The following is an 11,909-nucleotide window of genomic DNA, read 5'->3' as shown; positions in this document are numbered from 1 at the left end:
GGTAGGGAGTCTCATGTTTCTGCAGGTCAGCCTGGACCTGGAATCTCTTCCCTTCTAGCACAAGTCTTAATACATCTATGAATGGTTAGTTTTTTTAAAAAGTCTCTGACCTGGTGTGCTGGAGGGAAACACAACATTCTAGATCTATGACATCCCTTCCAAAAACATATTCATGAACCCTCTCTATCTTAAAGCTCTAAACTTCTCTCTGATGGCTGAAGTTGAGTGATGGTCATTGGACCATCTGACCACTTCTAAATGGCTTCCTCTTCAGATATTTAATAATTCTCTTTAGAATGAATGGGCACTCTTCAATGATAGTCTTTTTTAAAAAATTGAAGTATGATTGACCTGTATGCAGGTCAAGAAACAATGGTCAGAACCGGACATGGAACAATGGACTGGTTTCAAATTGGGAAAGGAGTACGTCAAGGCTGTATATTGTCACCTTGCTATTTAACTTTTATGCAGAGTACATCATGAGAAATGCTGGGCTGGATGAAGCACAAGCTGGAATCAAGATCACCAGAAGAAATATCAATAACCTCAGAGGTGCAGATGACACCATCCTTATGACAGGAAATGAAGAGGAACTAAAGAGCCTCTTGATGAAAGTGAAAGAGGAGAGTGAAAAAGTTGGATTAAAATTCAACATTCAAAAAACTAAGATCATGGCATCTGGTCCCATTACTTCATGGCAAATAGATAGGGAAACAATGGAAACAGTGACAGACTTTATTTTCTTGGGCTCCAAAATCACTCAGATGGTGACTGCAGCCATGAAATTAAAAGATGCTTGCTCCTTGGAAAAAAAGCTATGACAAACCTAGACAGCATATTAAAAAGCAGAGACATTACTTTGCCAACAAAGGTTCGTCTAGTCAAGGCTATGGTTTTTCCAGTAGTCGTGTATGGATGTGAGAGTTCAACTATCAAGAAAGCTGAGTTCTGAAAAATTGATGCTTTTGAACCGTGGTGTTGGAAAAGACTCTTGAGAGTCCCTTGGACTGCAAGGAGATTCAACCAGTCCATCCTAAAGGAGATTAGCCTTGAGTGTTCACTGGAAGGACTGATGTTGAAGCTGAAACTCCAATACTTTGGCCACCTGATGCGAAGAGCTGACTCATTTGAAAAGACCCCGATGCTGGGAAAGATTGAAGGCAGGAGGAGAAGGGGATGATAGAGGATGAGATGGTTGGATGGCATCACGGACTTACTGAACATGAGTTTGAGCAACCTCTGGGAGATGTTCAAGGACAGGGAAGCCTGGTGTGCTGCAGTCCATGGGGTCGTGAAGAGTTGGACACAACTGGGTGACTGAACAACAACAACAACATAATTGACCTACAACACTATGTTAGTTCCAGGTGTGCAACATCAGTTCAGTTCAGTTCAGTCACTCAGTTGTGTCCGACTCTTTGCGACCCCATGAATCGCAGCATGCCAGGCCTCCCTGTCTATCACCAACTCCCGGAGTTCACCCAGACTCACGTCCATCGAGTCAGTGATGCCATCCAGCCATCTCATCCTCTGTCGTCCCCTTCTCCTCTTGCCCCCAATCCCTCCCAGCATCAGAGTCTTTTCCAATGAGTCAACTCTTCTCATGAGGTGGCCAAAGTACTGGAGTTTCAGCTTTAGCATCATTCCTTCCAAAAAACACCCAGGGCTGATCTCCTTCAGAATGGACTGGTTGGATCTCCTTGCAGTCCTAGGGACTCTCAAGAGTCTTCTCCAACACCACAGTTCAGTAGCATCAATTCTTCAGTGCTCAGCTTTCTTCACAGTCCAACTCTCACATCCACTCATGACCACTGGAAAAATCATAGCCTTGACTAGACAGACCATTGTTGGCAAAGTAATGTCTCTGCTTTTCAATATGCTATCTAGGTTGGTCATAACTTTCCTTCCAAGGAGTAAGCATCTTTTAATTTCATGGCTGCCGTCACCATCTGTAGTGATTTTGGAGCCCCCCCAAAATAAAGTCTGACACTGTTTCCACTGTTTCCCCATCTCCTTCCCATGAAGTGATGGGACCAGATACCATGATCTTCGTTTTCTGAGTGTTGAGCTTTAAGTCAACTTTTTCACCCTCCTCTTTCACTTTCATTGAGAGGCTTTTTAGTTCCTCTTCACTTGAATTTATATATATATATATATATATATATATATATTTGGCTGTGCTGGGTCTTTGTTGCTGTGTGAGGGCTTTCTCTAGTTGCAGTGCATGGGGGCTACTCTCTACTGGTGGTATAAGGGCCCTAGGATTTATGGGCTTAGTTGTTGCGGTTTGCCAGCTTAACCACCCCAAGATATGTGGAATCGCCCTAAACCAGAGATCAAACCCATGTCCCCTGCATTGGCAGGCAAATTCTTAATCACTGGATCACCAGGGAAGTTTGATAGCTGTCGTTTGAATGGGTCAACCTTCATGTGAGAGGACCAGCTCACTAGGTTAACTTGAACACACCTGGTCAACTCAGGTGATAAAGGAGACTGCAGAGTTTTCTGAACAATGTTTCCAGCTCTCAGGCAGGATTTATCAGGGATCCGCTAGTAAAGAAGGGTGTCACATAACAGAGGAGTAGGATATGGAATTATGATACATTTATCTTGGGAAAAGTTTATTTGGAGGAGATGTGATTGGGGGCAACATTGAATCATGGGACTGGGTGACCACACATTTCCAAGTTGGTAACATTTACATGGGACTCGAAGAGAGAAGCAACATCTTTCTTAGTTGCTGGAGGTTTAGTAGAGAAATCGAGATCATTGTTAAATTAGCTGAGCTTTTCTTTGGTTTAATCACACAGACTTTCAGGGATGGAGTGCTTTTCATAGATATGCCTTGTTCCATCTTAGAAGCTGTTTCAAACATCAGACACACGATACTTGTCTTTGAGAGCTAACGTATATGGAACCTAGAGAAAAATTTTTTAAGAAACATAAAGTTTAAGGTAGAATGTACACTTTGATTCCTTTATAAAACAAGAATTTTGGACAAACAAGGAATTGGGATAACTGAATAATAATAGTCACATTTTCCTTAGACTCTCTGCCAGGCACTGTGGCGTGTGCTTTTATCTGTCTCATCTCACTGTGTCTCATGACACAATTCATCCATTTACTGATGAAGAGGTTGGAGCCCTGAAGACTTGGAGATACCCAGTGTCACCAGGTCAGCAAGCGCAGAGCTGGGCTGAGTCCCACAGCAGCCAGGATCCCTAGCCCTTACTCTCTGCTAGTCCCCCTTATGAATGGGATATTTCCACACTTCTTTTTTGCCTGTTATTCATTCTATTTCTATCTTCAAAATCAAATATAAATGAGTCTTTAAGGAAAAGAATTTGCAAAACACCTAAGTCCAGCAGACAAAAATTGAAACAGCTCCAACTGAATGCTTCTGGGCTAGCCAGTGAAGATTTTCTTTGGGAGAAGAATTCATGAAATGTTAGGATTAGGCTACACCTTGCCAGCCTGCTTCTCATCCTCATTTGAAGTCAGAATTGTGTCCTCACTATGGGCTTCCTTGGTGTCTCAGATGGTAAAGAATCTGCCTGCAATGTGAGAGACCTGGGTTTGATCCCTGGGTCGGGAAGATCCTCTGGAGAAGGAAATGGATACCCACTTCAGTATTCTTGCGTGGAGAATTCCATGGACAGAGGAGCCTGGGGGGTTACAGTTCACAGGGTAGCAAAGAGTTGGATATGACTGAGTGACTAACACTTTCATTTTTCACTATGTGCAAGGCATGGTGTTGGGTTTTAGGGTACCATGGCATAGAAATCAAACACAGTTTCTACTTTTAGGAAACTCACATTCTAGATAAAGAAAATACTAAGGTAAACAATTACAGTACAGTGTGATAAAGTAGAGGGTAGGACCAAGATGGAGAAGGCAATGGCAACCCACTCCAGTACTTTTGCCTGGAAAATCCCATGGATGGAGGAGCCTGGTGGGCTGCAGTCCATGGGGTCGCTAAGAGTTGGACATGACTGAGCAACTTCACTTTCACTTTTCACTTTCATGCATTGGAGAAGGAAATGGCAACCCACTCCAGTGTTCTTGCCTGGAGAATCCCAGGGATGGGGGAGCCTGCTGGGCTGCCGTCTATGGGGTCGCACAGAGTCAGACACGACTGAAGCGACTTAGCAGCAGCAGCAGGACCAAGATAAGGTTCCATGAAAAGACAAGAGAACCATTCTGTCTGGGGTGAATTGGTGAAGCTTCCATGGAAATCTTTTATTTAATATGAAACTTGAAACATGAGTGGGAGTTTGTTGAAAAGTGGGAGAAAGACATTCTGGGCAGAAAGAAGCTGGGGTATTGGCATAAGACCAAGTTTAGTGAGGCAGGCTTCTAAGCCTGAAAGGGCTTAGAAAGGAGTTATGAAGCCTGAGCTGACAGCTGGACGAAAGCATCAGTGGAAACATTCAGTGGAAATAGGAAGTGTGAGAATCTACTCAGCAGAAATGAACTAAGTCGCCCATGGTGACAATCCTTTGGGCTTGTCACCCCAAGCCTCAAGTTTGTAATCCAGCTCCACCACTGACCGGTTGGCTAATGCTGAGATTATTACTTTAACGCCACAATTCTCAGTTTGTCTATAAACTGGGTATTATTGTTGCTGTGAGAACCCCGTGAGATGAAGGCATCATGGCTAAAAATGGTAGTTCTCATTGACAAAGTTGGAAGCCCTTGACAACACCCAGCAGAGCCCAGGTTTCCTGGAAGACTGTGACAGGATCTGCCTGGTCTATGCTATCCTCCATTCCCTGTCTCCACAGGAAGCTCCACACTGCCTTTTCTGGGAATAAGATCAGTATTTTTTTTTTCAGGCTCTCACTGGTACTACCATCTTCTACCTTGCCTGAACTTCCCAGCCAACACTGGGGTCTCCACAGTAGGAACTGTCAGTTGAAGGGAACCATTCTGCAGAGGACAGGCTGCAGGATTGGGGAGAGCAAACACTGTGACACAAGGCTCTAACAGATCTGACAGTGAATGCTGCACGGGTCCTGGATTAGGTCACAGTGTTGATGCATTGGTTGCTGGCCAGTGTGTGACTCGGGAAGTTAATTATTATAAGGTGCAGAGGAAGTTAGCATGGCTGGCTCCTCAGGACCTGAGCAACTGTGGTGACATGCACTTCAACACCTTCACTGGCCTCTGCTCGCTACCATTTATCTAATGAGTGCAGGGTTTCTAGGCTGAATACCAAGGTTCTAACTTGGAAACTCTGTTGACTTCAGAAGGGCTGTTAGAAGACCCTAAGCTCCTCATTTCCCCCTAGACAGCCTGAAAAAAAAATGCTACCAAGATGTGAAGTGAAGTGAAGTGAAAGTCGCTCAGTAGTGTCTGACTCTTTGTGGGTAGCCATTCTCTTCTTCAAGGGCTCTTCCCAACCCAGGGATAGAACCCGGATCTCCCACATTGCAGGCAGATTCTTTACAAGCTGAGCCACAAGGGACACTCCCAAGGTATGAAGAGTAGCTTTCTTTTTATGGTGGAGTTACAGAAGACTCCATTTTCCTCCCTTTTCTTGTAACATTGGTAAAATAATAAAGATAATCCCCCCCCACCCCCCTCCACACACACACCTTTTGCTTTGGCCAAGCTGCAAAGCATGTGGGATCTTAGTTCTCTCACCAGGGGTAGAACCCGTGCCTCTTGCAACAGAAGTGCGGAATCTTAACAACTGGAATGGCAGGGAAGTCCTCCCCCTATTTTTTTTTTTTTAAAGAGGAAAAGCCTGGAACCCAGAAAGTGTGAGTTGCTGGCAACTTCTAACCTATGCAGCGTCTCTATAGTGACCAGGTTCTTCCATTCCACATGGCCTCATGTAATCCTCACAGAACCCGAGGGACATGTTTGCTTGTCTTTCCCATGGGGAAGTTGATCATCTCAGAGACATATGGTGAGCTGACCAAGGCCACACAGTGTGAAGGGCTCAGCTCTACTCCCTGCCCAGGGCGCTATCAACCCAGAGGCTGGCAGACCCGGGTCCCTGGCATAGATTCAGATCTGAGTGTCCTGAGTTCCCCTTGGGCCATGACCCAGCCTCCTTTGCTGATCTGTGTTGCAGAACTGACTCTGGACCACATCCTGCCCCAGGGAGTGAGGACACAGCCCCAGGAGGGGAACAATCGAGGCGGGGCCATCAGTGACAAAAGGCTCTTCTGACCTTCTGGGAATCTGTGAGTCCCCGGAGAGGCTGGAGCAGGAAAACTGGAGAAAACTTGTCTGGGGAAGCCCAGGCCCAACCCTGATACTTACAAAATGCTCTGGGAAATAGGCCTCACTTGCCAACCCCGTTGTTTCTCAAGGTTTTGGGTTTGGGTCTGTAGAAGAAAAACATTTTCAAATGTTACCTGATGAAGTTTTTTTCTTAGAGATATCATTTTAAAAATTTCCACTACTTCCATGATTGAAACAAGACCATGAAGCTAAGTCCTCATGTCATAGGGAAAGTGGAACCTCAGAGAACCCAGAGAACACAGAGATTCAGACTTAGGCTTGTGCCTTCCACGGTGGAGCCTTGAAAGATGTTGAGCTGAATGGTAAGGGCCAGTCTTGAGAGAGAAGTGGTTGTCTTATCACTAAAATTTCCTGAGTAATTATTATGTGGCAAAGGGCTTCCCTGGTGGCTCAGACAGTAAAGAATCTGCCTGCAATGTGGGACACCTGGGTTCGATCCCGGGGCTGGGGAGATCTCCTTGAGAGGGGAATGGCTACCCACTCCAGTATTCTGGCCTGGAGAATTTCATGGACAGAGGACCCTGGCAGCCTATAGTCCTTGGGGTCGCAAAGAGTTGGGCATGACTGAGCGACTAACACTTATACAGAAAGGAAAAAAGATAGTATTATGTGGCAAGCAATGTTTTTAGAGATTGTCTGGATTTTCTACTTTAACTTCACTTTTGCTATTTCAGTTTTAAAGATGGGGAAGCTGTGGCCCAGATCACTCAGACAAGAAGTGGTGAAGCCAGGATCTGGGTTCAGAGATCTAGTTCTGGGCTCATATTTGATCACTCTGGACCAAGGTCCTAAGTGGGCTACTATGCCCAAGGCAGGAAATGCAGCAGAGAGTAAGATAGTTTAGAAACTCACTGGTTATGTTTCCTGTCTTGTGGGTCTCTTGAGATCTTGTCTGGACCTCCATAACCATCATGCAAAGATGGGAAAAAAAGAGTCCCCATTTTCTGCATGAGGAAATGAAAGGCAAAAATAGGGAATTGTCCTACTCAAGGTCACAGAAAGACATGGTTACAAGATAGGATTAGAAACCAGACATTTCATCGGGCCTGTAATACCCTTTCTCTCTTCTGGGAGTTCTCCCTATTCAACAGAATTGGGGCCAGTGATGATGCCTGGGCAAGTAATCAGAGCATCCCTTGTACTGGAGCATCTGCAGAACCCAGGAACACTGCGGGTGGGCCGTGTTTGGTAAAAGAGTGTGAGCAAAACCAGAGAACAGAGTTGCTTTGGGATTCCAGTGATGCAGCTCCAGATACAGGGTCCCAGAGCATGGATTCTGAGACAGGTCAGTGGATGGAGGAGTTTATCAGAGAGGTGTGTTCAGAGAGACAGATATAGAGATTGACAGATATAATGGTAGGGAGAGAATGATTATGTAGTTCTTGAGTGGAGGAAGGCTCCATCAGGACATTTATGGTAATTATTCTTGGTAAAGAGAAAGAAATGGTAGAGAGAAAGAGATCCATCGTCGTGACTGGTAAGAGACTCTTCTACTGAGCTCTCTCCAGCAGTGCTATGGTCAGGGCTGGGCAGGAGAGGCCCTTACCTTTTGCGGTTTACATCTTTGTTTAATGTACAGACTATACCACAGAAGGCAGAACAGCACTGAAATCCTGGTTGGCAATCTTCCTGCAATGTGCAGAAATCAGTACAGTTTTCTGGGTCTGATCGGCAGGGTGGAGGTTCCAAGATATACCCTGGAACACAGAGTAGGAAAGAGAAGCCTGGAGTGACATTCAGAACTCTAGAAGTCCAAGGAACTGCCAGGGAACCAGGCACGCTGATTCCCCCTAGTGTGGTCACAGGGAGGTAGAATAAGATTTTTGGGCTGAGAACTCTTTCCATCAAAGACAGAGTCTGGGAGAATCCTGCACGTAGGGGTCACTCATCATCCTTGCAGATCAAATGCTAAGTCCCCATCGGCCCTGGTTGAGTCTGGTTCAAGGGAATGAATGGCATATGTGTGTGGGTCCATTTGTACTGATTCATTGTGTAGACTCAAACAAACAATAGTTTATCCTAGGGTTTGACCTAACATGTTATTTGTGCATAGGAAGAATGAGTAAAAGGGATGATTTTTGAAATGCATGAAGACTGCTTAGCACACTCAAGTTATTGGCATCAGAATGCTAGAACCCAAATCTCAAATGAGTTCTGGGGATGACTTCTTTCATGGGAAGAAGGATGGGTATTTCAGAACGGGGTGCAAAGATCAGCTGGTCATCTTCCCAGGTCTCTAGTGATTGAGAGGTGAGAGTTCCACGGCCCCCCACTTTCTATTGTTGGAAAAGAATAAGTATTTTACGTAGACATTCCTTTACCCCATCTACCAGAAATTAGATCAAAACCAAGAGCACCTCTACCAGGGGATCCTGCCCCAAGGCTCCAGCTCACAATATTCTCTCTGTTCCTGAACTCTAAGGCATTAAGAATGAACCCATTAACTCCTTTAGTCAAGCCCTGCCACATCTTAATTTTTGTTCCTTTTGACTTGTCTTTTCTTTGGGGCAAATGTCATAGGAAGAGCATTCTATAAGTCTTTGTTGGTTTACTGCTCTGCAGGTATTTGCAATTATAAGGGAATCTGTAGGATATCATGCTGATCTAAAAGGAGTAAGTGGTGAATGAAGCTGGGGCTATAACAGTAATAGCAAATGACACTGGAGAAGGTGAGTAAGAAGCCAAGACCCAGGCTGATGACAGTTTGGCAGAGACCAGGGCTTCCCTAGTAGCTCAGACGGTAAAGCATCCAACTGCAATGCAAGAGACCTGGGTTTGATCCCTGGGTCAGGAAGATCCCCTGGAGAAGGAAATGGCAACCCACTCCAGTATCCTTGCCTGGAAAATCCCATGGACAAAAGAGCTTGGTGGGCTGTACAGTCCATGGGGTCACAAAGAGTTGGACACGACTGAGTGACTAACACACAGTACTCAGTACTCAGCCTGTCATCCTTTAGCTCACTGGATCAGTGCAAGAAATTGGGCTTCCCTGGTGGTTCAGTGGTTAAGAATCTGCCTGCCAATGCAGGGGTCATGGGTTCAGTCCCTGGTCTGGGAAGATTCCACATGCGGCAGAACCACTAGGCCCTAGCGCCACGACTACGGAGCCTGTATGCTGCAACTACGAAGCCAGTGTGCCTAAGTCTGCACTCCACAACGAAAGAAACCACCACCACAGGCAACCTGTGCACTGCGATGGAGTAGCTTTTGCTTGCTGAAACTGGAAAAATCCCTCAGGCAGCAATGAAGACCAACACAACCAAAAACTTAAAAAAAGAAATTGGAGCTGATCCCCACTTTGGAGAGATTGGGGCTCAGTGGAACACTATGGGAAAAGAGTCCATGAGCCAGGAATCTCAGAGAGGTTGACCTTCTCAAGTTTTGCTTCTTTTTCAGGGTATCTGGTCCTAATCTCAATATGGTACTTACCAATCTTTCATAAAGCCTCCGTGTCTCCCTTTCCTCAAATTTTAGTCTTTGGTTCCCCAGCTAGCCCCTATCCTGGATACCCCTGTTTTCTTGCAGCTTGTTTAGCCTTCCTTGGTTAAACTTGGACTCTGTCTCTGAGACCCTAACATAGGACCTTGCCTCCCTAGGTACATGAAACAGTACACTCAGTCCTCTCCTGAGCCTGCAATATTCTGAAGCTACGTCTCCTACGGAGAAGTGCAGGGATAATGAATAACAGCTGTGGCCAGAGCTCTTACTTGGTTGGAGCTAGGCAACAGTGGCTGCAGAGATGAACTTGACACCTTCCCGTGGATGCTAATCACTGATAACTGTGCAGGCACCTCTGAGCATTTAACATTTGCTTCCTTTCCTCCCAAAATATCCTCTGAGGCTAAGATTATGTAGGTCGCAGGTTGAATTCTGCCAATTTAATTTTCCTCTCTGTTTCAATGCTTGAATAGTTGGCCCAAGCATCCATGAAGAAGCTGGATGATGGAGCTGATAACATTGACAGTAGTTAATACTTATTGAGCACTTACCCCGGTTCAGCAGGGGCACTCTATGTCTACATGCATCGTCTCCGTTTCTTCTCCCAACTACCCCACTATTATTCTATCCATCACAAAGATAAAATCCACTCTACTTAAGCTCAATCAGTGTGAAACAGAGCAGGGATTCAAACCTAGATCTTGCTGACAATAAAACTTGGACTCTTGAACACGAAACTGTATTTTTTCATGAGAGGTACCCATCCCTCACATCCTCTCATCTTTCCAGATGCTTCTTCCCTCCCCTGGGCCCAGACCCAGCACCTACTCCTAAAATGTTGCTTGGGACTCCCAGACACCAGCTGCGATGCTAAGTGAGTCAACAGCAGGAGCTGGAGAAATAGCGCAGGCTTCATGCTGCTGGTAGGATGGGTGGGCAAGTCCTGGTCAAAGCTGTGACCAGGCACAGCTTAGAACAGAAGGCAAAGTGAAGGCAAGGAGCTCTGACTGCCTTACACCGTGTCCACCAATCAGGAGGCTTTGGCAGAAATCGGGGCACCTCCCAACCACACCCACTGCAGGGCCAGGTAGCATTTTCAAATCCACACTCTCATCACCCCCCTCATCCTGACCTTGTTAGGTCTCTCATCTATCTCTGTCTTGTTAATATCCTTTCACAAAGTTTTAATAAGTTCTTCCACGTAGAGTTCTGGCTTGTCTTTGTTATATTTATTCCTAGAGGTTTGAACTGTTAAAATTGTAAACAGCATCCTAACTTTGTAATTATTCCTTTTCGTTTGTTGCTAATGTAGATAAATGACTTTTGTGTATTGATCTGTAGCCAGTTATCTTGCTAAACTCTCGCATTGTTTACCGTAATATCTTGATGTGTTCTTTTCAGTGTTCAATACATTCAACTTCATCTGCAAATAATGACAGTTGTATCAGTTGTATTTTTCCTCTTGGAACTTTAGTGCCCCCTCCCTTTTTTTTTTGGTTACACTCTGTGGCATGCAGGATCTTATTTCTGCAGCCAGGGATTGAACCTCATCCTCTGCAATCCAAGGAGGATTCTTAACCACCGGACCATCAGGGAAGTTCCCACCATTTCTTTTTAATGATGATAACATTTAAGATTTATTCTGTTAGGAACTTTCAGGTATATAATACACTAAGATTAGTTGTAATCACTAGGCTGTACATTCCGTTCCCAGAATTTATTAATTTTATAACTGAAAGTTTGGACCATTTCCCCAAATCTCCTCTTGTCCCCCAACCTCAGCTCCTATGAACCACAATACTACTCTTTGTTTCTATGAGTTCCGTTTTTTAGATAACACATATGTGATATCATTTATCTTTTCCTGTCTGGCTTTTTTCACTTATCCTAATGCCTCGTTTCATCCAAGTTGTAATCAATGCCAGGACTTCCTTCTTTCTCATGGCTGAATAATATTCCATCATATATATATATATATATATATATATATATATATATATCACATCTTCTTTATCCAGCCATCTATGGTTGGACTTTGGTTGTTTCCGAATCTTTTAAACTATGTTCCTTCTTTAATTTCTTCTGTAAATTATTTTATAAACAAAATATAGACCTACAGTTTTTTTGCAGAAAAAATGGTCTGTTTAAAAAAGGAGAAGATTAGCTGTGAGAGGAGGACCGTCCCTGTAGGAGCCCCATGTCACAGGAGTGGGCCG

The 11,909-nt window shown here is 44.7% G+C and overlaps 1 protein-coding gene across 1 annotated transcript; it reads right to left on the bottom strand.

The window, feature by feature from the left end:
* Positions 1–6,295: 6,295 nt before the first annotated feature.
* WFDC13 (WAP four-disulfide core domain 13) lies at positions 6,296–10,609 on the bottom strand. Its single transcript, XM_055543357.1, has 3 exons — positions 10,522–10,609; positions 7,802–7,952; positions 6,296–6,338 (listed from the first exon to the last, which is right to left on the bottom strand). Exons 1-3 carry the CDS (start codon positions 10,607–10,609, stop codon positions 6,296–6,298), a joined length of 282 nt encoding a protein of 93 aa, XP_055399332.1.
* Between the last annotated feature and the right edge of the window lie 1,300 nt (positions 10,610–11,909).

This window comes from Bubalus kerabau, chromosome 13 (assembly GCF_029407905.1).
Source record: "Bubalus kerabau isolate K-KA32 ecotype Philippines breed swamp buffalo chromosome 13, PCC_UOA_SB_1v2, whole genome shotgun sequence".
Taxonomy (NCBI): Eukaryota; Metazoa; Chordata; class Mammalia; order Artiodactyla; family Bovidae; genus Bubalus; species Bubalus kerabau.
Note: the sequence above shows the minus strand (reverse complement) of the source record. Positions and strands in the feature narration are given on the sequence as shown.